Raw genomic sequence first — 25,572 nt, 5'->3', positions numbered from 1 at the left:
TCTGGTTTTTTTCTCCCCTGGCCTCAGTTGAAAAAGCCTGCTTGCATTCACTCTATCTATACCCATCATAATTTTATATACCTCTATCAAATCTCCCCTCATTCTTCTACGCTCCAGGGAATAAAGTCCTAACCTATTCAACCTTTCTCTGTAACTCAGTTTCTCAAGTCCCAGCAACATCCTTGTAAACCTTCTCTGTACTCTTCCAACCTTATTAATATCCTTCCTGTAATTAGGTGACCAAAACTATACACAATACTTCAAATTCGGCCTCACCAGTGCCTTATACAACCTCATCATAACATTCCAACTCTTATACTCAATACTTTAATTTATAAAGGTCAATGTACCAAAGGCTGCCTTTATGACCCTATCTACCTGTGATGCCACTGTTAAGGAATTTTGTATCTGTATTCTTAGATCCTTCTGTTCTACTGCACTCCTCAGTGCCCTACCATTTACCTTGTATGTTCTACCTTGGTTTGTCCTTCCAAAGTGCACCACCTCACACTTGTCTCTATTAAACTCCATCTGCCATTTTTCAGCCTATTTTTCAAGTTGGTCCAAACCCCTCTGCAAGCTTTGAAAACTTTCCTCGCTGTCCACTATACCTCCAGTCTTTGTATCATCAGCAAATTTGCTGATCCAATTTATCACATTATCATTCAGATCATTGCTATAATGACAAATAACAATGGACCCAGCACTGATCCCTGTGGCACACCACTAGTCACAGGCCTCCACTCAGAGAAGCAATCCTCCGCTACCACTCTCTGACTTCTCCCATTGAGCCAACGTCTAATCCAATTTACTACCTCTCCATGTATACTTAGCGACCGAATCTTCATAACTAACTTCCCATGTGGGACCTTGTCAGAGGCCTTACTGAAGTCCATGTAGACAACATCTACTGCCTTCCCTTCATCCTCTTTCTTGGTAATTCCTCAAAAAACTCTAATAGATTTGTTAAACATGACCTATCACGCACAAAGCCATGTTGACTCTCCCTAATAAGTCCCTGTCTATCCAAATGCTTGTAGATCCTATCTCTTAGTACTCCTTCCAATAATTTGCCTACTACTGACGTCAAATTTACCGGCCTATAATTTCCTGGATTACTTTTAGAGCCTTTTTTATACAACGGAACAACATGAGCTATCCTCCAATCTTTTGGCACCTCATCCGTAGATACCGACATTTTAAATATATCTGCCAGGGCACCTGCAATTTCAACACTAGTCTCCTTGGAGGTCCAAGGGAATACCCTGTCAGGTCCTGGGGATTTATCTATGCTGATTTGCCTCAAGGTAGCAAGCACCTCCTCCTCTTCAATCTGTATAGGTTCCATGACCTCACTACTTGTTTGCCTTATTTCCATTGACTCCATGCCAGTTTCCTTAGTAAATACCTCAGACTAGTGAATAATTATGTGATACTAAAATGCAGCAGGTGCTGAATGCCTAACATAAAAAAAGACAAATGTCAGAGATGCTTGTTAGGGCAGGCAGGTAAGTGGAATGAATTTTCAGATAATTGTTCCACCTGTTTCAAAACAGCGACGATCATAGCTGCTCAAGAAGAGCAGGATGAGTTGCCTTAATGACTTTTACTCATTGGCACTCACATCTACTGTAATTAAGTGCTTCGTGAGGTTGGTCATGGCTAGAATCGATTCCTGCTTAAGTAAGGACCTGGACCCGCTGCAGTTTGCCTATCACCACAATAGATCTACAGCAGATGCAATCTCACCGGCTCTCTACTCTGCCTTGGATCACCTGGACTATAGTAATACATAAATCAGTCTACAGCTTAGTGTTCAACACAGTCATTCCCTCAATTTTAATCAAAAGCTCCAAAACCTGGGCCTCTGTACCTTTCTCTTCAACTGGATCCTTGACTTTCTCACTGGGAGACCAAAGTCTGTGTGGATTGGAAATAATGTCTGCTTCTTGCTCAATATTAACACTGGTGAACCTCAAGTTTGTGTGCTTAGCCAACTGCTATACTCTCGTTACACCCACGACTGTGTGGATCGGCATAGCTCAAACGCCGTATATAAATTTTCCAACAACACAACTGCTCTTAGCATAATTTCGGATGGAGATGAAGAGGCATACCAGGAGCAAGACGAATTATCTGGTGTCGTAGCAAACACCTTGCATTCAATGTCAGACCAAGAAATTCTTTTCTTTCTTTTTCAATCTTTTTATTAAATTTCATATATAAAAAAAAACAACACAAAATAATGAATAGATTACAGATTCAATAAACTTGAGATTACATTAGTAATAGGATAATAATATCCTATTAAAACATCCATCAACAAAAGGTGCATAAATCAATCAAGTCTATGTAAATATATATGAAAAACAAAAATAATCGTCGAAAAAAGAGAAAAAAAAAATTGAAATTATATATGAGAAAAAATATATAATGAAAAAAAATACTAAACTAACACTAACATGGGCAATAATAACACTTTATAAATATATAAAGGTGTCAAGAAAAGAACTCCAGAACTCCATACCTGAACAAGTATAAGTAGAGAAAAGGATCTGAAATAAGCCAAATTAATTCATATGAAAGTGTCGAATAAATGGTCCCCAGGTTTCTTCAAATTTAATTGAAGAATCAAAGATAGTGCTTCTGATTTTTTCCAAACTCAAATAAGAAATAGTTTGGGAGAACCACTGAAATGTAGTAGGAGGATTTACTTCTTTCCAGTTTTGTAATATAGACCTTCTGGCAATTAATGTTACAAAGGCAATCATTCGTCTGATTGAAGGGGAAAGTTGATTGCCATCTTCATTTGGTATACCGAAAATTGCAGTAATAAAATGGGGTTGTAAATCGATATTCCATTCAGACCAAGAAATTAATTGTGGACGTATCAGTCCTCATCAAGGAATTGGAAATGGAAAAGGTGAGATGTTTCAAGTTCCTGGGTGACAGCATCTCTGAGGATCTATCCTGGGCCCAACATATCGATGCAGTTACAAGGAAGGCACAACAGCGGCTATATTCAATTGAGGAAAAATTGGTTTGTTACCAAAGGTGCTTGCAAGTTCCTACTGAAGTACTGTGGAGAGCATTCTAACTGATTGCATCACTATCTTGTATGGGGATAGAACTATGAAATACAATATCAGACAAAATAGTTTTAATTTTAAAAAGTTGAAACTTTTTTCTATTCACTCTTGAGGTTTCACGGGTATATTAGTTATTTTACATTTCTGAATTTATCTTTCACCAGGTAAGCTGAAACAACTGTATTAGTAAAAAAGATTCAATTGTGAATCAAGGGTTAACTTTTTTAGTAATATGCTCTCGTTTTTTTCAGGAGGAACAAGATGGCAGTCAAGGAGTTGGCAAACGGAAGAGGGTAAAACTCTGCAACAGCACCAAAGGTATTTTTGAAACAACTTAGGCTGATGCTAAAAATAGAGATTCTGTGAAATTCATTTGAAGGTGCCACTCTGTTGTGGTCAAGCTTCCTATATTTAAGAATACATTAATTCCTTGCTGGGTTATTTTTTCATACATTCAAATTAATTTGAAGTACCTTTCCAAAACATCATTTTCATGTTTCAATTTTGCATAATAACAATATTTACATATGCAGCAAAGGGTTGGGAGAGAGGAGGTAAAATGTTGCAGCAGGTAGATTGGAATTCTGAGTTGAGATAATCAAATGAGCCAGGATCTCATTAAATGTCAGAGCAGATTTGAAGGCAGAGTGGCCTATTTTAGCCCCTTCTTTGTTCATGCACGCAATTATTTATGGTTCTCAAAGCAAATATACTGTATTTCTAGGTGTAGTGTAATTGTGTTTAGATTGGAGAAGGGAAAAATAGATTAAGGCATTTTCTGCTTGCAAGTACAAACCAAATAATTTTCATGCGTGGTCTTTCTCACTTGCACATCAGTGATGATGTGCACTCATCCAATTAAGCCAAATTGCAGCTTAAAGAACAACTTCTCTTTCTCTTGAGCTTCATTTCTAACATTGACCTCCATCTTTTAGCAAAGTTTGAAGGAAGTTGTATCTAAAGCTGAAGAAAATCTGGAGAAAAGCAGTATGTACTGAAAATATATGGTGGTTTGAGCAAAATAATAAGGGAAGGATCAGACAATTATTTTGGGTGCAAACTTTTATAAAAACTCTACCCATTATTCTATCATGTTTGTGCAGTCAAATATATCCAGAAATTTATTGCTTTTACTATAGGTTGTTTTCAAATTTGTTTTAATTTTATATCTGACTTGTTGACATTGTGCCTTTCATTTTTCTCATAGTTCTTTCCAACTCCTACTTTCTTAGCTTTGCCTTCAATCATTGCTTCTGCCAGTTAGCCTTGGCTTTATCTTATTTTAATGCAACTACTAAGTCTCATTTTGTGACTTATTCTTGTTTATGTTTGCTTCTTTACACTAGCTCTTTCACATCCGAAAAGTTAACTTATTTATTCAGTTTATAGAAATCAAAATGGATGATATGGGAAAGCGGAAATGCTGTAAAACTCAACAATTCAGAAAGCATTTCTAGAAACAGAGAAGCAGTGAAAGTTTTGGATTTGTGATTTTTGTTAGAACTGGGAAGGAACAATGCAAGTTAGTTTTCTGAAGGAGAGAGGTGGGGAGGGAAGGATGTGTACAACAAAGGTAATGCTTGTAAGAGGACTAATTAAAATAACAATATGAGCAGTTAACAGCATTTTATATTTGTGTAATCTTAGTGAAAGGTTTTGGAAGCAGACTGGATATAAGCAGGATAAGAACATCTGAACTTACGATGCAAGCAGAAAATGAAAACTGCTTTTTTTCTTGTATTTTTTAATAATGGGGTGATTAATATTTAACAGCTTTTGGATACTTGTGAATATCACTGACATGCAGAAAGTGAAATTCCGTGCAATACACACAAAATGCTGGAGAAACTCAGCAGGTCAGATAGCATCTATGGGATGAATAGACAGATGTCATTTCAGTCTGAGACCCTTCATCAGGACTGGAAAGCAAGGGGCAAGAAGCCAGAATTTGAGGTGGGGGAAGAAGTACTCGAAGGTGATAGGTGAAGCCAGGTGGGTGGGGGATGAAGTAAGAAGGTGGGAAGTGATGGGTAGAAAAGGCAAAGTGCTGGAGAAGAAAGAATCTGATAAGAGTGGAGAGTGGACCATGGGGAAGAAGGGAAGGATTAGACACCCTAGGAGAGGTGACAGGCAGATGAGAAGAAGAGGTAAGAGGGGAGCCAGAGTGGGAAATTGAAGAAGAGGGAAGGTGGGGAGGAATAACCAGACGTTGCAGAAATCAATGTTCATGCCATCAGGTTGGAGGCTACATCGATGTAATACTCAATGTGATACTCTGTAACAGTTTTTATAACTGACAAGTCTAGGAGTGGTATCACTTAATCAACTGTCAAAGCATTTCAGTAGGTAGGTAATGAAATAATTGGCAGACATTGGCCATCCTTACCCACTAGCTGTTTCCTTGGAATAGGTATATAACTTGTAGTTAAGAGAGTGATGCAGTAAGTACCTGAGAGATGCAATTAAGACTAATCTTTACTCTTAATCTTAAATCAAGTTAAACCTGAATTTGACATGAGCTTGAAGATATTGGGCATTATCCAGCTAAATAAACAAATCCATTTTTTATATTCAATCAGATCCATCCATCATGGATATCTTGAAGCATAAATGCTTTCTAGAAGAAATATTATTTTGGACTGTCAAATATGAGTTTCCACAAAAAATGGTAACCTTTCTACTAAATATGTTGCCTGATCAGGACTACAAGGTATGTAGATTTCAATTTAAAAAAAAAATTAAAAAAAAAGTTAAACCAAATGTTAACACGTTGACTCTTCTGATATCAAACAGGACTACTTAAGATAATGTTGTTGATATTATGAAGTAATCCAGATTCTGTCTAGAATTTCTAATCTTGCTTTATACGAGCAGGGAACTTCATTGTAATTCAGTGTGTGTGAGACAATAAATTAATCTGAATCAGTGCTCAATGTTTTTTTCCAACTGGATAAACAAATGTCAATTGAGTGACTGCTTATTGGAACACCATTGTTCTGTCCAAAGGGGAAACAGAGATATCGATATATTTTTCTGGACTGTTAAATGGTAAATAATTAATGTAACTTTTGTTCGAATCCACACAAAACTGGAGGCTGTTATCTGTACTCTTAAGTCTGGTGTAGTAACTTAATAATTGAATGCCCTCAGCCATTTTGGATAACATGGATAATTTAGTGATTGAATGTGGGTCCTGCCTTCAGCAAAGTTAGCAAATATGAACATATGAGTTTTAAGCCTGAAAAGTGTGTCCCTTTTGTGTATGATATTATGGTTAGACCCTGCAACCTTCTTGTCTTAACCATGTAGAGCCCACTGTGAAGAATTGCTGTTTAAATCCCATTGGCATTCAGAGTTAGTTTGGAAGATCATGTGAAGCAGAATTATTCTTCCTACACTAGTTAATAAGTCGTCATACTCATTTTTACTTTTTCTTTTGCAGATAGCTTTTACTAAAACATTTGTTCAGCATTACGCCTTCATTATGAAAACTCTGATTAAGAGTCATGATTCAGAAACCATGTCCAATAGGATTGTTCATATTAGCGTGCAGTTATTTAGCAATGAAGAATTGGCACGTCAAGTCACTGAAGAGTGCCAGCTACTAGAAATAATGGTCACTGTTTTACTTTACATGATGGAAAGTTGCCTCGTCAAAAGCGAGTTACAAGGTGAGCAGAAGTTCAATTTTATGACAGCCTGATAGTTTTGAAGGTGGTGTTTATCAGACTTGTAAACATGTGTATGGAAATAAAAATACTGTTGGGGAAAAAACTGCCTGTCCTCAACTTAAATTGGGCACAATGCTTTAAGTATTAAATTCTAGCAAATACTAGAACATTAACTTTCAGTATTTTTCAGGCTATTATTTTAAAATGAAACATTGTAGTTCTACTGCAATTCTGAATTTCAAAATCATTTTCATTTTGTAATATTTTCTTTCTTACTGTTGTAGATGAAGAGAACAATTTTCACGTTGTTGTAAACTGTGGTGAGCCACTCCTAAAGAACAACACCTATTGGCCTTTAGTTAGTGATTTTATTAATATCCTTTCACACCAAAGTGTAGCAAAACGTTTTTTGGAAGATCAGGGTCTTCTTCAGATGTGGATGAATTTTGTTTCTTTCTTTCAAGGTAAGTTTATTCCTAAGGATTAAAAAGTCATATTTATAGAGTCTGATGTATGCTCATTGACCTGCTTGCTCATAGCATTGTTGCAGATAGTTTGCTTCTTTAGGAGTCTGCAGAGATTTGGCATGACATCTAAAACTAGATGTGTACTGGAGAGTATATGGTCTGGAAGCATTACTGCCTGGTATGGAAACATCAATGCTGTTTAACTGAAAAGTCTACAAATGATAGTGGATTTGGCCCAGTGCGTCATGGGTAAAACCCTCCTAATGATTGAGCACATCTACAGGAAACACTGTTGTAGGACAGAGATCCCCACCATCTAGGCCATGTTCTTTGCTTGCTGCTGCCATCAGTTAGAAAGTACAAGAACCTCAGCACTCACTTTATCAGGTTCTAAATCAGGCCTTGAACAAAAAGGGATAACTACACTCACTTGCCCATCCACTGAGATGTTCCCACAACTAATGATCTCAATTTAAGGATTCTTTATTATGTTATGTTCTCATTATTCATTGATATTTATTTATATATGCATTTACACAGTTCATTGTCGTCTGCACACTGGTTGATCTTTCATTGATCCTGTTGTAGTTACTATTCTATAGATTTGCTGAGTCTGCCCGGAGGAAAATGAATCTCAGGATTGTATACGGTGACAACCCCGAGATTCGTTTTCTGCAGACATACTCAATAAATCCACAGAATAATAACCATAACAGAATCAATGAAAGACTGCACCAACCTAAGCGTTCAACCAGTGTGCAAAAGACAACAAACTGGGCAAATACAAAAAGAAAGAGATAATAATAAATAAATAAGCAATAAATATTGAAAATATGAGATGAAGAATCCTTGAAAGTAAATCCATTGGTTGTGAGAACATTTTGTTAATGGACAAGTAAAATTGAGTGAAGTTATTCCCTTTGGTTCAAGTGCCTGGTGAATGAGGGGTAATAATTTAATTTTTTAAAGTACATATTTAATTTTGTGCTTTAATAAATGAAAATACAAGTGGGAACTGTAGTATGCACTAGTAAGTTTGTAATTGCTTTGTAATGTGCTTGCTTTACCTGTTAGTGGAATTTGTGTTTGTTGAGTTCAGCAGTTACAGCAGTAAGACTTTCAGATTTTGTTTCTTTCTCTCGAGCATTATGAACTCTGAATATGCTCTGAGCATGTCTAACAAGTTAGGCACACAAATTTTTTTTCTCCATTGTAGAATCAAGTTCCTGCTGACGTTCCATGTAACTTTTAACCTCCTGATTAGTAGACCTCAAAGTGAGATTTTATTTTGTAGGATAGTTAATGTTATTCAAATTAGACTGATACTCTGTAGGTTATTGAGGCATGTAAGCCTCCAAACCTCAATAAGATTGGGGCCCTCTTTGTGGAATAAGACAATAGTTGATATCAAATAGGAAGTTTTATGTTGAAACGAGGGATTGAATTGAGGCTATTTAATCTTGTAAGTTATTAGAAAGAAGTATTTTGCTCTGCTGGTGAAAAAATGATGTGTTACATCCCTCTGTTACAGGATTTTTTTTACTGCAATTCCAGTGAAACTAGAAACCCCTTCCATTGCTGTAATGATCTAGAAAACACAATCTGAAATCAATAAATTGTCCGTGGCAGTAATGTGACCTTAATTAGAGATCTGCATGATGAGATTAAAGTTCATAAATTGTCTTGTGTTCCTGTTTATTTATTTTTTAAGGCATGAATTTAAACAAACGAGAACTAAATGAGCATGTGGAATTTGAGTCACAAACATACTACGCTGCCTTTGCAGCAGAATTAGAAGCCTGTGCACAACCAATGTGGGGACTTCTAACCCATTGTAAAATTAAGGTGAGATATTTTGTGTGTTTTAAACATTTTTGAATAAAGTGTATGATGGTATAAAATATGAAGAATTAATTCTGCGCTTTCATATTAATGAAAATATATTTGGTTATATACACCATCAGATTTGTAATTATTAGATTGAATGGATAAATCCTGCTCCTATGTTTTATGGTCTAATTATTGCTTTGTAATGCGTTTGATTACCTATGTTTGAGAAATTGTGATTGTGCCTGTAATTGGTCTAATGAATGGTGAGTTACATAAAGTTGAGCTAAACAATCAGTAGAAACTGAAATACATATAAATTACCAAAGATAAACAAAAGATGAATATGTGAGGGCTCAATGCTTTCTCAGAGGTTAAAGTTAAGATAGCATGGTGGTGCAACAGGTCAAACTGCTCACTCAGCTCCTGAACCCATGATTTAATCCTGACTTCTGTGCTATGTGGAGTTTGAAGTTCTCCCTATGACTGCAAGGGCTTTCCCTGGGTGCTCCAGTTTCCTCCCAATCCCTAAAATAAGATGATCGTTGGGTTAATTGGTTAGTGAATGGATGGATGATTGGAGAATCAGTTAATGACCATGCAAAAGAAATAGGATTATGCAGGAATGTTTGGAGTGAAAATAATGGGGTTCTTTTGACAGCTGGGTTAGATTTTTCTTTGTTATTTGAAAATGAATAATATAAGAAAAAAGAGCGACTATTAGGTGGAAGTCTTGATGAGATCTGAAGTATGTATTCAAGGGATGTTGCAGTAAACGATTATAATGCAAAACTAGGTGAATTCAGCTAAATCTTTCCATGGACTGAGTCAGTCCAAAGTAGCAGTGTTGAATGTTTATGTCATCTCCACAATATAAAGAACATTGCAAAGAAGGGAACAAGTTGATATAAGTTTAATTTTAAGTCAAGAAAGAAGGCATGAGAGGAATTATGCTTCTCTTCAGCTTGGAAAAATATACCTGAGGGAAAAAAATACAGAATAAAGCAAGACATTTAGCATTATGCAGAAAATAAGTTCGAAATGTTAATTATAGATTCACTTAAGGCAGGACAGAAATGCATTTATTCAGGGGCTGCTTCTGTGAATGGGCAATTATGTGGTACAGTATTCTTAAAACTGCCTAAAGGGAGCTTTTCTGGCATATCAAGGATGAGAATAGTTAAAATAAGTTTCTAGAAACAATGAATTTAACAAAGGCATAAACAGTAAAAGCTGATATTCAAGAACAACATGATTAAATGAATTCCAGTACAGGTGTCCCCCATTTTATGAATGTTCACTTTATGCCACTTCACTTTTGCTAAAGACCTACTTTGGTAACCTGTTTTAGCATTACAAAGAGGATTTTTGCTTTTACGAAAAATTTTCCCATATAAATTAATGGTTCTTCGCTTTACGCCATTTCAGCATAAGAAGGGTTTCATAGGAGCTCTCTACCTTTGTAAAGGGGGGGGGGGGCACCTGTATTACCTTCATTTGAAGATGTAAGAGATTGAGGAATTTGAGCTCTCTTTGTATACCAAGTGATAAATGGACAAACATCTCTCCGTTACATAGGAATGTACTTGGGAGAACAACTGAAAATTAGAATATGCTGTGAATTAATGCAGGAATTGTAGAATGCACTGTGTTTCAAAGGAAATCAGAAAGGGAGAGGAACATTTAATTAGTATTTTGATATATTCTGTTTTCTTAGCCATCTAGTTAGGACAATAGTAACCAAATACCTTAATGGTGATAGAAGAAAGGTTATTAATATTGTTTTAATAAATATTAATAACATTCAAAAATCTTGTATTTTGATTGTTTTTTTTAAACTTGTAGGAGATGGAAGAGTATACCAGAACAGTGGTCCGGTACTGCCTAGATGCATTGCAGGATTGGTTTGATGCCATCAATTTTGTTGATGAGGTAGTTATGAAATGGAATATCATGTTTCAAATTCCGAAGCAATAAATAATAACTTTGTTTGATTTCCTAATTACTAGCTAAACCTGCATAGTAACCTTTTACGAATCATGCTCTGGTACATCTAGATCCTTCTTCATCTCAGAAATCTGCAACTTAATGCTATTTAAATGATATATTTTTCAATTTTCCTGCCAGCAGTACAATTACACATTTTATTTGTCAGAGCTTTGCTTACTCAGTTCATATATACCTTCATATTTTTATTGGCTATCTTAATTTCAGTCCACATCAACATGTTACATCCTACAGCACTTTCTGCCCTGCCATAACATTTGATACTGCAACTATCAAATGTCCCCTAGAGTCCAAAGTATAGTTCTTTCACTAACTCTCCGTATGTTTCTTGCAAGTGCTCTTAAGTCAAACATGACATTCCTTTCACAAAGTAGTGTTGAAGTTTGCTCACTTACCTTGAATTTTGCAAATTGCTCTGCTATAATTGTATTGATAGCTTGTAACACATTCCTTATGACAGATATTATGCTTCTTCATGCACTCATGCTGATCTTGTCAATTTCATCAACTTTATCTTCAACTTCCACCCCACCCTTAAATTCACTTCATCCAATTCTGACACCTCCTTCCCCTTTGTCAATCTGTCTCTGCACCACTCACTCACCCAAATTGTATATCTTCGGAATGTGAGAGGACAACAGAGCACCCAGAGAAAACACACACTGTCATGGGGAGAACTTACAAACTCCTTACAGACAGTGGTGGGAATTGAAACCCGATCTTATAGCTGTCGACTTAAAGTGTTGTGCTCACTGTCAGAACCGTAGTAGGAATTTGAATTAAAATGGTCAGTCACCAGGAAATTCCACTTTTAGTGGATGGAGAGGAGGTACTCAACAAAGTAGTCCTCCAAATTATGTCAGGTTTCACCAGTGTAAAGGAGGCCATGTGGGGAGCATTGGATACAAGAGATGACCCCCAACAGCTGAAGTGTTGCCTCACCTGGAAGGACTGTTTGGGGCCCTGAATGGAGATAAGGGAGGAGGTAAATGGGCAGGTGTGTCACTTCTGTTGCTTGCAGGTGTATGTGTCAGGAGGGAGATTAGAGGGAGGGCACAAATGGACAGGGGAATCATTGAAGAATGATTCCTGTGGAAAGCAGAGAGGGGGCAGGTGGGAAGTAAAGATGGATCCTGTTGAAAATGGCGTAAGTTGCAGGGAGTGATGTGTTGAATGCGAAGGTTAATGGGGTGGTAGGTGAAAACAAAAGGAACTCTATCCCTGTTAAGGCAGCAGGAAGATGGGATTAGCACGAATGGGAAGGAAGTGGAGAAGATGTGGGTGAGAGAATTACCTATGTTGGAAGAAGGGAAATCCCGTTCTTTGAAGAAGGAGAACATCTCTAATGTCCTGGAAATGATAGCTCATCTTGGGAACAGATGCAGCAGAGACAAAGGAGGTGAGAGAAGGTGCGAAGAGTTACTTTCTTCATGCAATACTTTAGATGGTTGTATTCTTCAAATCTTCATATTTATCGTAACATTCAAGGTGACTTGTCAATAACCTTCGTAATTTTTAACTTGTTGAAATAAAGAAGTTGTTTCATTTTCACTCCCTGCCTTTTCTGGCATCTCCAAGCCTGAATGCTGACTTTAGTGACAAAAAAACACTGGTTTTTGAATACAAACACATACAACTGACACATTTAAAAACCGTTCTCTCTAAGTACAGGATGGTGTCCAACAGCCACATGATGTGCACGTAACTGATGCTAATTAGAAATTGTTAGGCAGCACTCTCCATCCCAATTAAACTGTATATTGTCCCAACTAAATGAAGGGTCTCTCGAATATATTCTCAATTAGGTTTTGTTCTTGAAGGGTTGTCCTAAATAAGCAGCTACCCCAAATGAATGTTGGTCCAATTAATCAATTCATTTATTTTTGATTGTTAACACATAAACTTGATGCTAATATGATATTGGAGCTTTAGACTGATGTCTTTTTCTCTGTTTTCTTAAATCTAGCCTGCTCCTAATCAGGTTACATTTCACTTGCCTCTTCATCGTTACTATGCCATGTTTCTAAGCAAGGTAAAGTCATACTCAAACTGGTATTGTACTTCTTAGTTGTGTAAATGTTATTAAAAATAAGAATATTTCATATGTTTTAAAATGTGCTGGAAATCTCCTGTGATGTTGGTAAAATTTACAGGATTTTTTTTGTTTGCCTTGGTAATAATTTTTCTGAATTTACTTTCATTTAATTGAATGGCAGAGATCAACTTGAAACTGCTTCATCTAAAATGATAGTCATTTATCCAAATTTGCACAAAGTAGTATAATGAGATATATGGCATATTATGGGACTCTAGCATAATATGGGAGTATAGTAATATGGTATAGTTCTATACTACCATCTGAAAGTGTAACATTAAGAAAATAGTTGGGAAGTTGAGTGAGCAAAATTGAGTGTGAAGATAGGTGTGAACATTTAAATAATAGAAATTTAGTAATAGATCTTCACCAAACTTCAGAGACCTGTATATGTTTGAATGTATTGGTTATGGGCAGAAAAAAATCAAGGCACTGGAATGCTTGCTTTTATATTTTGTACTTGGAAAGCAAGGATGTGTGCTGCAGCTGTTAAAAGTTGTGATTAGGTTATAACTGGAATACTGAGAACAGTCCTGGGCACTGCACAGTAACTAGATGTATTAGGCAGGTTATCACTTACTTGTACCCTGTATCCTCCTGATTCTTGCTGTGTAGCCAGGATCATGGCAACTATATCTTGCTGGTTGTCTCCTAGTTGATTAGCATGGTCAAGAAAAATGCAAGGTCTTGCAGTGAGAATGGCTTCACATAATAAAATATTTTGTTTTTTTTTAATCCCATTTGTTTTCATGGGCTGGCTGTGTTTGTGCAAATTAACTTGATGTAGGTTTGGATCTGGGAAATAAGCAGAAATTTATAGGGAATTTGCTAGGACAATACAACTGTTGCGTCCTCTGTTTAGTTGAGATTTCAGGAGGGAAATAGATCAATTATGAATCCGTTGGCCAGCAAACACTAGTGGATCTCAGTAGAAGCTTGGAGAGCATGGAAAGCAATTCCATCAGATGATTACCATAGTATCAGGTAATTAAGAGAATATTTATTCCCTTGAATATACAAACCCCATTTCCAGAAAAGTTGGGATATTTTCCAAAATGCAATAAAAACAAAAATCTGTGATATGTTAATTCACGTGAACCTTTATTTAACTGAGAAAAGTACAAAGAAAAGATTTCCAATAGTTTTACTGACCAACTTAATTGCATTTTGTAAATATACATAAATTTAGAATTTGATGGCTGCAACACGCTCTCAAAAGTTGGGACAGAGGCACGTTTACCATTGTGTTACATCACCTTTCCTTTTAATAACACTTTTTAATCGTTTTGGAACTGAGGATACTAATTTTAGTAGATTTGCAATTGGAAATTTTGTCCATTCTTGCTTGATACAAGACTTCAGCTACTCAACAATCCGTGGTCTCTGTTGTCTGATTCTCCTCTTCATGATGCACCATACATTTTCAATAGGAGATAGATCTGTACTGGCATCAGGCCAGTCAAGCACACGCACTCTGTGTCTACAAAGCCACTCTGTTGTAGCCCGTGCAGAATGTGGTCTGGCATTGTCCTGCTGAATAAGCATGGACGTCCCGGGAAGAGACGTCACCTTGACAGCAACATATGTCTCTCTAAAATCCTAATATCCGCCTTCGAGTCAATGGTACCTTCACATACTTGCAACTCACCCATGACGTGGGCACTTATGCACCCCCATACCATCACAGATGCTGGCTTTTGCACTTCTCGCTGATAACAATCAAGATGGTCATTTTCATCTTTGGCACGGAGAACTTGACGCCCGCTTTTTCTGAAAACTAGCTGAAATGTGGACTCATCTGACCACAGCACATGGTTCCACAGTCTTTCGGTCCATCTGAGATGAGCTCGGGCCCAGAGAACTCACCGGCGTTTCTGCACAGAGTTGATGTACGGCTTACTCCTTGCGTAATACAGTTTCAAGTTGCACTTCTGGATGCAGCGACGGACTGTGTTAAGTGACAATGGTTTTCCGAAGTATCCTGAACCCAGGTGGCTATAACTGTCACAGTAGCATGACGGTTTCTTCGGCAGTGCCGCCTGAGGGCTCGAAGTTCACACGCATTCAACAGTGATTTCTGACCTTGCCCTTTACGCACTGAGGTGTCTCTGAATTCTCTAAATCTTTTCACAATATTATGTACTGTAGATGTTGAAAGACCTAAATTCTCTGCAATCTTGCATTGAGAAATGTTCCTTTTGAACTGACTAACAATTCTCTCACGAATTTTGGCACAAAGGGGTGAGCCACAACCCATCCTTGCTTGCAAAGACTGAGCCTTTGATGGATGCTACTTTTATACCCAGTCATGATACCTCACCTGCTACCAATTAGCCTGCTTAATGTGGAGTCTTCCAAACTGGTGTTACTTGAATATTCTGTGCACTTTTCAATCTTATTTTAACTCTGTCCCAACTTTTGTTGAGTGTGTTGCAGCCATCAAATTCTAAATTTGTGTATATTTACAAAATACAATTAAGTTGGTCAGTAAAACTATTGAAAATCTTTTCTTTGTACTTTTGTCAATTAAAGAAAGGTTCACGTGAATTAACATTTCACAGATTTTTGTTTTTATTGCATTTTGGAAAATATCCCAACTTTTCTGGAAATGGGGTTTGTATTTGACTAGGGAAGATTTGACTGTGATTTCAAGATATATAAAATAATTGATAAGGCAAATGGATATTCTTCTACAGGTGCAGACATAAGTCAAAGGGACAAAACCTTAAGATTCAAGTTAGGCCATTTGGGGAGGTAGGTTGGAACTTTCTGTTGCAGTTGTACAAAACATTGGTTAGACCGCACTTGGAGTTTTGGTCGCCATAATGTGAGAAGATGTAATAGTAACAGAGCAAGTGCAAAAGAGAAACAGTAGGAATCAAGGGCTGCACTTGTAAAGATAGATTGGATAGGCAGGGTTTATTTTCTCTGGAACATTGGAGGCTGAGGGGTAACCCTATAGAGGTTAATAAAATTGAGAGGCATAGGCAAGATAGGTGGTCAGAATCTATTTCCCTGGGCAGTGGAGTATGGAATTAGAGACCACAGGTTTAAAATGAGAGGGGAGAAATCTAATGGTGACTTTAGGGATAAGTTTGTCACAGGCAGGGTCATGAATGTGTGGATTGAGTTGCCAGAGGTGGTGGTGGAGGCAGAGACAATTACAATGTTTGTAAGTAGTTTAGACTAATACCTGGATAGGAAAGGTGTAGAAGGATATGGGCCTAATCTGGGCATGGAACGTTAGCATAGATAGGTATCATAGTGGCATGTCTGAGGTGGGTAGAATGGACCTGTTTCACTGCTGTACTTTTCTAGGATTCTGTGAAAGAGTATGATAAAATCAAAGCAAGTTAATGACATAGAAGATGATGACTATTTTGTCCATGCTAGTTGATATGCTGGCACCTGGTATGTCCATTACAGATTGTGTTTAATGAAATATGCATCCAAGTAGTTTTTAAATGTGAAGATCATCTCTTGCCTCTGTTAATCCTTCAGGGCAGGAGTGTAAGATTTGAACGGTCACTGGGTATAAAACTTCTCATCTTTGTTCCAATCACTTTAAAACTATGCCTCTGGTTTTTTTTTTTAACTTTTTTTTATTGTATTTCAAGTAGTTACCAAATAAAAGTATGGAAAAAAAATGTATATTACCCATCCCCCCTCCCCTTAACCCCTCCCCCCTAGCATCCCTATAGAAAAAAAAAGAGAGAAAGAAGGAAAGAAGAAAAAAGAAAGAAAGAGTGCCTGGATATTGGAAGATCCCCATATGCTCCACGGAGTTCGTAATAACTTTAATATATATATTTATTTCTTTCCCCAAATAACCAATTATTTCATCTTCGGAGCACCTTGCCTCTGGTTTTTGACCCATTTGTTAAAGAAAGATAGGTCCATCTTGTTTATGTACAACCCTCATAATTTTATATATCTCAATGAAGTTTTCTCTCAGCTTCTGTTACAAAGAAGAGTAAACGGACCTCTTTCATACCTACAAGTTTAATACAATCTCAGTTCTAATCAACAATCTCCAAAACCTGGGCCCTGTACCTCTCTCTGTAACTGAACCCTTGACTTCTCATCAGGAGACTGCAGTCAGTGTGGACTGGAAATAATATCTTCCTCCTTGCTGATAATCAACACCGGCACATCTCAAGGATGTGTGCTTAGCCCACTGCTCTACTCTCTCTACATCCACAACTCTGTGACCAAGCACGGCTCACGTGCCATCTATAATTTTGTTGATGACCCAATCAGTCCTCAGCACCTGATTGGAAAGCTGAAACTGTTGGGCTTGAACACCTCGCTCTGCAACTGGATCTTAGACTTCCTGACTGTGAGACCTCAGTCAGTCTGGATCGAGAGCAGCATCAACAACACCATCACACTGAGCATGGGCCTCCCCCCAGGGCTGTGTGCTCAGTCCACTGCTGTTCACTCTGCTGACCCACGACTGTGCAGCAACACAGCTTGAACCACATCATCAAGTTTGCTGATGACACGACCGTGGTGGTCTCATCAGCAAGAATGATGGGTCAGCTTACAGAGTGGAGGTGAAGCGGCTAACAGACTGGTGCAGAGCCAACAACCTGTCTCTGAATGTGAACAAAACAAAAGAGATGGTCGTTGACTTCAGGAGAGCACTCCCTGCTGAACATTGACGGCTCCTCTGTTGAGATTGTTAAGAACACCAAATTTCTTGGTGTTCACCTGGCGGAGAATCTCACCTGGTCCCTCAACACCAGCTCCATAGCCAAGAAAGCCCAGCAGTGTCTCTACTTTCTGTGAAGGCTGAGAGAAGTCCATCTCCCACTCCCCATCCTCATCACATTCTACAGAGGATGTATTGAGAGTATCCTGAGCAGCTGCATCACTGCCTGGTTTGGGAATTGCACCGTCTCAGATCGCAAAACCATGCAGTGGATAGTGAGGTCAGCTGAGAAGATCATCGGGGTCTCTCTTCCCGCTATTACAGACATTTACACCACAAGCTGCACCTGCAAAGCTAACAGCATTGTGAAGGACCCCATACACCCCTCACACAAACCCTTCTCCCTCCTGCCAGAGGTGCATTGTACTGATGCATTCGGGCTCTCACGACCAGATTGTGCAACAGTTTCTTCCCTCAAGCCATCAGACTCCTCAATACCCAGAGCCTAGACTGACTTTGTAATTTGTCCTCTACGGTGCCTATTGTTTTGTTTATTAATTATTGTACTGCCCTGCACTGTTTTGTGCACTTTATGTAGTCCTGTGCAGGCTTGTAGTCTAGTGCAGTTTGTATGTTGTTTTATGTAGTCTAGCGTAGCCTTGTGCTGTCTCACATAGTCTAGTGTAGTTTTGTGTTGTTTCATGTAGCACCAGGGTCCTAGAGGAACGTTGTTTCATTTTTACTGTGTACTGTACCAGCAGTTTATGGTCGAAATGACGATAAACGCAACTTGAACTATTGTTGGCAGAATTTTAGATTGTGACGAGGTGTGATCAATCAGCTGATTGAATGGTGTCACAAAAACACTTTGCACTCAACATCAGTAAGACCAAGGAATTGATTGTGGACTTTAGGAAGGGGAAGTTTAGTGAGCACACGCCAGTCCTCATCGAGGGATCAGCAGTGGAAAGGGTGAGATATTTCAAGTTCCTTGGTGTCAACATCTCTGAAAATCTATCCTGGGCCCAACATATTGATGCAAATATAAAGAGGGCATGACAGCAGCTGTATTTCAATAGGAGTTTGAGGAGATTTGTTATGTCACCAAAGACTCCAGCCAATTTCTACAATGTACTGTGGAGAGCATACTGACTGGTTGCATCACTGTCTGGTGTGGAGGAACTGCTGCTCAGCATCAGAAAAAGCTGCAGAAAGTTGCAAATTCGGCTAGTACTAGCCTCCCCAGCATCAAGGACACTTTAAAGGCTTAATGGATGTTAAATACGATTCTACCTTTACCTCCTAGCTGTTGTTTTCTATGCCTGAGCATTGCCTTTCAACAACTAAGAAATCTTTATCAAATCAATTCAAAACCTGTATTTTTCCATAGAGCACAAATCTGATTCATGTAATGGAAATATATTTACAGCATTTGATGTTATCTCAGTCAACAACTTTATCTCTGTCATCAGTATATTTTTGCAAGTTGTGAAAATGAAGAAATGTTGCATCAAAACAAGTAGAAATCAGCCATGACCTCTCTGAATGATGGAATGGGCTGAACTACTATATTTCTGCTGTGATTGAAATGTCTGTGCAATACTGTTTTATTAGTTTAAATTTTCAAAATTTTAGTGATTTATGCTAAATTCATGTGATGATTTTGTCTGTGTCCACATCAAAAGAATCTGCATCCGAAGCTGTTTTTTTTTTCTAAATGATATAGGGTCATGTCATTTTCAGCAGAAGTTGGTGGAGGCTAAGTTTGAAAAGATAGATATTCTGCTGTTATATTTGACAGCACTTATATCTTGCCTCCAACATCAAGGCAGGGCTTTGGCAAAATGGGGCATCCAAGGATTTAACTGTAATGAATGAGTAGCTCCTGTATTCCGCAAGCAGGAGGACAGCAAATATGTTGAACTATAATCAAATCTATGTTCCCTTCCAATTTGTGCTACATCCTGTTTTGGATGTGCATTACCATTCCATTGTAGGATCTGAGACAAAGCCCCGACATGGCAGTATTTTCACTACATGGACTGCAGGACATGATGGATTGAGTTATTGAGAGTGGTTTAGCAGGTTGAGACTGTTTTCAAAGGAGCTTTGGAGAATGAGCTGTGGTCTTATAGATAGGGCCATTTTTCCAGGATTGAGGCTCCTGTTTGAGGGGAGAGATTTAATAGCAAACAGAGGGTAATCAGTACATGGAATGAGCTGCCAGAGGAAGTGGTCAATTTTAAAAGTACTTAAGACAGGTTCATGGATAAGAAAAGTTTGGAGGGCTATTGTTTAAATGTGAGAAGATGGGACTGGCATGCTGTAAGATTCTGTGAGCCTAGTTTCAAGTATGTTTACCTCTTGGTTCTCAAGGACATAGGGAATAAATTATGGTATTGTTAGATGTTTCTTTATCAGAATTTATTTTTTAAAAATTTATCAACCTACTCCAAAAGTGATAAACTACTTAAAGTATTGATGGTCATCAAGTGGAGACTTCTAAAAGTTTATAATTGTAGCATGTAACGTTTTATGTATATTTGTGACAGCAGGTCAAAGGCAGCATTTCTTAAATTGGTTTAATGGTTTAAATAATTTCCAAGTGAACATAGTGTGAAAGATAAAAGTACAAATAAAGTACTTCATAAATTATAATATACTATTTAATGGTCATTTATCCATTATTTACAAAAAAAAACATGACTCTTTGGTTTCTATAATATGTGCCCATTTTTAAAATAATTTATAGGCTGTCAGATGCCAACAACTGGATCTTGATTCACTTTTACCAGATCAAGAGATGTTGATGAAAATGATGGTTCATCCACTTCAAATTCAGGTTTTTCCATTTCTCTTTGTTGCATATAAACTCACTTTCTGTCAGCATCTTCAGCCTGCATGTTTTGTCTCCCTAAGTGCTAATTACACTAATGGCTGTATATGTTCTGTTGTGCTTTTAGTAATTTGTTGAAAATTTTGTAAGTGAAACTTGCCAAATTGAGCACACAAAGACACCAGCTATCACCCACCATGGCCTAATGCAAAAAAAAAATGCTAGAAAAGAAGGTTACTCTGGAAATCAAAAAAAAAATCAAATCAAACACCCAGGGCCATTCAAATAATCTTTTTAAGTTATTTGGTTCTCAAAATGAATATTGTATACCTTGAAGTATTTTGACCAAAAGCACTTCAAGTTATGAAAAGATGCTGAAGTTTGACCATATTAATTTAGTTGACTTTTTGTATGCTGTCCAAAAATTTCATAAGAGTTTTTATTTCAGACAACTTGCTTTCAACAAAAAATTCAGCAAAATTTTCCAGAGTCGTAACTGAGTGTATGCAGTTCATAAATTTTTGCAGGCAGATAAATGTGACATATTCTCTGGCTCTACCAAGTGCAAGCTTTATGTTCTCAATTTGAAACATTGTTTCTATGCAATTTTGAGTTTGAGTGAATTCTAAACCTCCCTACAGAATCATGCTACAGTGTACAGAAGGATACCATTTTGTCCATGCTGGCTTTAAAAATGCTATTTCAAATAGTATCCTAAAAAGCATCAAATGTGAATAGAGGCAATTTTTGAATGTTTCCATCACCAACTCAGGCAGTTATATTAATCTAGATGCTGGCCACTTTTTGGGGGTGGGGGATGTGTTTTTCATCAACTTCGAGCTAATTCTTATAGCATTTATTTTGACTCTACGTCTTGATTCATCAATAGCTCTGCTAAGGATAAAAATTCTTCCAAATTAATCTTATTTATGCTTTTTCATAAGTTTATACACCTCATTTAAACCTATCCTATGTTGGTGTATTCCAAAGAATACATTCAGAGTTGATGCTCTTTCCTCCCTCATTTCTCTTAACAGCTCAGAATTTTTTTTTAATCTCTCTCAACCCATTTGTTAACATCCAAAGGTCCAAACCTGCTTGGGAGGATAAAGGAACCACTGAACATGTTTCTTCTTTCTTGTCTACTAGCTCCATTGACTTCCTTTGAGAAATGTATCACCTATCTTCATGAGTGGCTAGTGGTTTTCAAATCCTTTTTGTTATTTTATTTTGCTCCATGAAGGTATTGTTGAGTTTAATTCCATTTTTATCTGTCAATATCTTTGCCATGTACTATATATTTCCAATTGCACTTGCACTTTGAACATTTCTTGTATTTATACAGTATTGAGCTTTTACTGCTGTCTTCTCATTGGCATCCAAGGCAGTCAAGATTTGGGGGTTACTTGTAGCTGCTATGGTTTTTTTTGAACCTTCAGTAGCTCCTTTTTAAAGTTAACACAAAGTGCACTGCAGATGCTGTGGTCAAATCAAGATGTACAAAAGAGCTGGATGAACTCAGCAGGTCGGGCAGCATCTGTTGAAAGAAGCAGTCAACGTTTTGGGTCGAAACCCTTCGTCAGGACTAAAGAAGGAAGGGGCAGAGGCCCTATAAAGAAGGTGGGGAGAGCATGGAAAACCAATCAGAGGAAAGATCAAGGGGTGGGGGAGGGGAAGCAGGGAAGGGATAGGCAGGAGAGGTGAAGAAGGAATCTAAGGGGAAAGCACTATGGGTAGTAGAAGAAGGCCGAGTCATGAGAGATGATAGACAGCTAGAAGAGGAGACAGAGTAGAGGTGGGATGCGGAGGGAGAGGGAGGGAATTACTGGAAGTTGGAGAATTCGATGTTCATACCAAGGGGCTGGAGACTACCCAAATGGTATATGAGATGTTCCTCCAGTTCCTCTGTCTCCGCCGCATCTGCTCCAAGGATGAGGCTTTCTGTTCCAGGACATCCCAAATGTCCTCATTCTTTAAGAATCGTGGTTTCCCTTCCGCCGTCATCAATGATGCCCTCACCCACAGCTCCTCCATTTCCCGCACTTCAGCCCTCACCCCGTCCTCCCGTCACCACAACAGGGACTGTGTCCCCCTTGTCCTCACCTGTCACCCCACTGGCCTCCGGATCCAGCATATTATCCTCCACAACTTCCGCCACCTTCAACAGGACCCTACCACTAAGGACATCTTTCTCTCTCTACCCCTCTCTGCTTTTCACAGGGATCGTTCCCTCCGTGACTGCCTGGTCCACACTTCCCTCCCCACAGATCTCCCACCTGGCACTTATCCCTGCAAGTGTAAGTGCTACACCTATCCCTACACCTCCTCTCTTACCACCATTCAGGGCCCCAAACAATCCTTCCAGGTGAGGCAACACTTCACTTGTGAGTCTGTTGGGGTAATCTATTGCATCCGGTGCTCCTGGTGCGGCCTCCTCTACATTGGCGAGACCTGATGCAGATTGGGGGACCGCTTCGTCGAGCACCTATGTTCCGTCTGCCACAACAGACAGGATCTCCCGGTTGCCACTCACTTCAGCTCTCCCTCTCATTCCCATTCGGATATGTTCATACATGGTCTCCTCTACTGCCATGATGAGGCCAAACTTCGGTTGGAGGAACAACATCTCATATACCGTCTGGGTAGTCTCCAGCCTCTTGGTATGAACATTGAATTCTCCAACTTCTGGTAATTCCCTCCCTCTCCTTTCTCCATCCCACCTCTAGTCTGTCTCTTCTTCTAGCTGCCTATCACCTATCATGATTCTGCCTTCTTCTACTACCCATAGTGTTTTCCCCTTAGACTCCTCCTTCCCCTCCCCCACCCCTTGATCTTTCCTCTGATTGGTTTTCCACCCTCTCCCCACCTTCTTTATAGAGCCCCTGCCCCTTCCTTCTTTAGTCCTGACGAAGGGTTTCGACCCGAAACGTTGACTGCTTCTTTCAAAGGATGCTGCCCAACCTGCTGAGTTCATCCAGCTTTTTTGTACGTATTTTTAAAGTTGTCACTTCCTGGACACTTTTGACAGATTTCTCAGCCCAGTAAATTTGGCCTTGCCCCATTTGAGAAATTTTTATCCTTGTTTAATTTTATTTTCCCTGTTTAAAAAGTAGGGCATTTTGCAGAGAAACCGTAGAATCTCCTGACATTGATGTTGCATGAATTTGAGAGAAAGATGTATGTGAGCTTAATGTCTTGTTCCTCTTTTCTGAAGTAGGCTGAAAACTTTTGGAAGCTATTCTTTTACCACCCTCCAAAAGTTTGGCCCAAATAAAAGTTTTCTCCAATGGGCAGTTCTGAACTTTGAAAATTGACACACATTATTTTGTTTATGTTTCCATATGAACTTAGTCTATTATTTACAGTTTTGTAATTTGAAAATACAGACTGTGAGCAGTCCAGTAGTAGAGCTATAATTAATTTAGAATTCTTATTTCATGGGTCTGTATAGCTCTGAAATAGTGTTGATACTATTTTTATATGCAAGGTAAAGAACTTTTTGTCTCTTCATAATGGGTATTAAAGACTAAGGGGCTATTGTACTTTTTTTATTTAGGCTAGTCTATCAGAAATACACAGCAATATGTGGGTTAGAAATGGTCTGCAGATTAAAGGACAGGCTATGACTTACGTGCAGTCCCACTTCTGCAATTCTATGATTGATCCAGATATCTTCCTTCTGCAGGTATGTATATATTCAGTATTTTGATGCTTGCATTTGTTTCAGTTTAGTGTATTTGATGGAATTTTGATTTAAAATTCTTGAAGTACCATCTATGTAATGATTTAATTTTATAGAAGAAATCTTATGTTGGGATATCATTTTCCCCCATTAGGTTTGTGCTTCCAGACTTGATCCAGATTATTTTGTTTCATCTGTTTTTGAAAGGTAACTGTAATATTTTTGAAATCTTGAATTAATTATAGTAAAATCATCAGGATGTAACTTTGCAATTTTATAATTGTGAATTGTTTATGAATACAAAGGTGTTGTGATTGTTCTGATCTTAGCCTGTACAGTAGTGAAAGCCATAAACTTCCATCAGTGGATTATCTTCTGTGGATAAAGTTTGATGCATTTGAAAGATACATATTATGATCATTACAGAATTCAAGAGGCAAAGCTTTTTAAACAAATAATTATTGATCTATCAAAGTAATCTTGTGACTTAATCTAGATTTAAAGTGGTGGATCTGTTGACGATGGCATCACAGCATCAAAATGGAGCACTTGATCCAGAACATGAAAGATCAATGCTTGAGGGTGCCTTAACTTTCCTAGTCCTTTTACTTAGTCTTCGTATTCACTTAGGTAAGGTTTTATATCGTTTTAGATATTTCTGTATAACAAAATTGTGGAGCTACCCATTGCTTCTGATTGTGATCTGATTTCTGTTATCCTCAGCCTTCATTCTAAATTGGAATTTCAGAAAATTTAAAATAATTGAATTTTAATTTAAAAGAATATGAATTTTAGCTTTGCATTTCTACGGCAGAATATCCTGCAAGGAACAGGCATAACATGAAGAATTTTGATCTAATGGTTTAGGTCAAAATCAAAGATGTATGTATAAAAAGGGTTTGTCTATGTGCAGAGCTTTGGAAGCTAAGAAAAAAGATGAAAGAGAATCATGCCATCCCAAGCACATCGCAATAGGTGTTGGGGTCACCACTTTTGATTACATTGACACTTTTGATCACCTTTTTGATCGTATTGGCCATGCTTTAAGACATTAGAATCTTGTCCAGAACGTGGTGAAGTACCTTTGGTCTGCTCAGTGCCTTCTCTATAGAAGTAATTCATAATCATCCGTCTGAAATATCTTACTCTTGATAAAATTTACCAATTTCCTGGGCCTTATTCTATTTGATGGAGGCTTTAATAAAAGTAAGTAAGCAGGTGGCATGCAAAAAAAAAATCCTTCA

At 38.0% G+C, this 25,572-nt stretch overlaps 1 protein-coding gene across 3 annotated transcripts in view; it reads left to right on the top strand.

Moving 5' to 3' along the window:
• Window positions 1-25,572, top strand: part of ubr3 (ubiquitin protein ligase E3 component n-recognin 3) — a 248,653-nt gene that overhangs the window by 47,068 nt on the left and 176,013 nt on the right. For all 3 annotated transcript variants that reach the window (XM_059966618.1, XM_059966617.1, XM_059966619.1), the window contains 11 exons: window positions 3,341-3,407; window positions 5,669-5,799; window positions 6,532-6,760; window positions 7,045-7,224; window positions 8,939-9,072; window positions 10,900-10,986; window positions 13,028-13,093; window positions 20,563-20,652; window positions 24,203-24,331; window positions 24,483-24,535; window positions 24,825-24,958. In XM_059966618.1, the coding sequence (XP_059822601.1) occupies window positions 3,341-3,407; window positions 5,669-5,799; window positions 6,532-6,760; window positions 7,045-7,224; window positions 8,939-9,072; window positions 10,900-10,986; window positions 13,028-13,093; window positions 20,563-20,652; window positions 24,203-24,331; window positions 24,483-24,535; window positions 24,825-24,958 (1,300 nt within the window). The remainder of the gene's footprint in view (window positions 1-3,340; window positions 3,408-5,668; window positions 5,800-6,531; window positions 6,761-7,044; window positions 7,225-8,938; window positions 9,073-10,899; window positions 10,987-13,027; window positions 13,094-20,562; window positions 20,653-24,202; window positions 24,332-24,482; window positions 24,536-24,824; window positions 24,959-25,572) is intronic.

The sequence above is a fragment of the Hypanus sabinus genome, chromosome 4 (genome assembly GCF_030144855.1).
Source record: "Hypanus sabinus isolate sHypSab1 chromosome 4, sHypSab1.hap1, whole genome shotgun sequence".
Lineage (NCBI taxonomy): Eukaryota > Metazoa > Chordata > Chondrichthyes > Myliobatiformes > Dasyatidae > Hypanus > Hypanus sabinus.
Note: the sequence above shows the minus strand (reverse complement) of the source record. Positions and strands in the feature narration are given on the sequence as shown.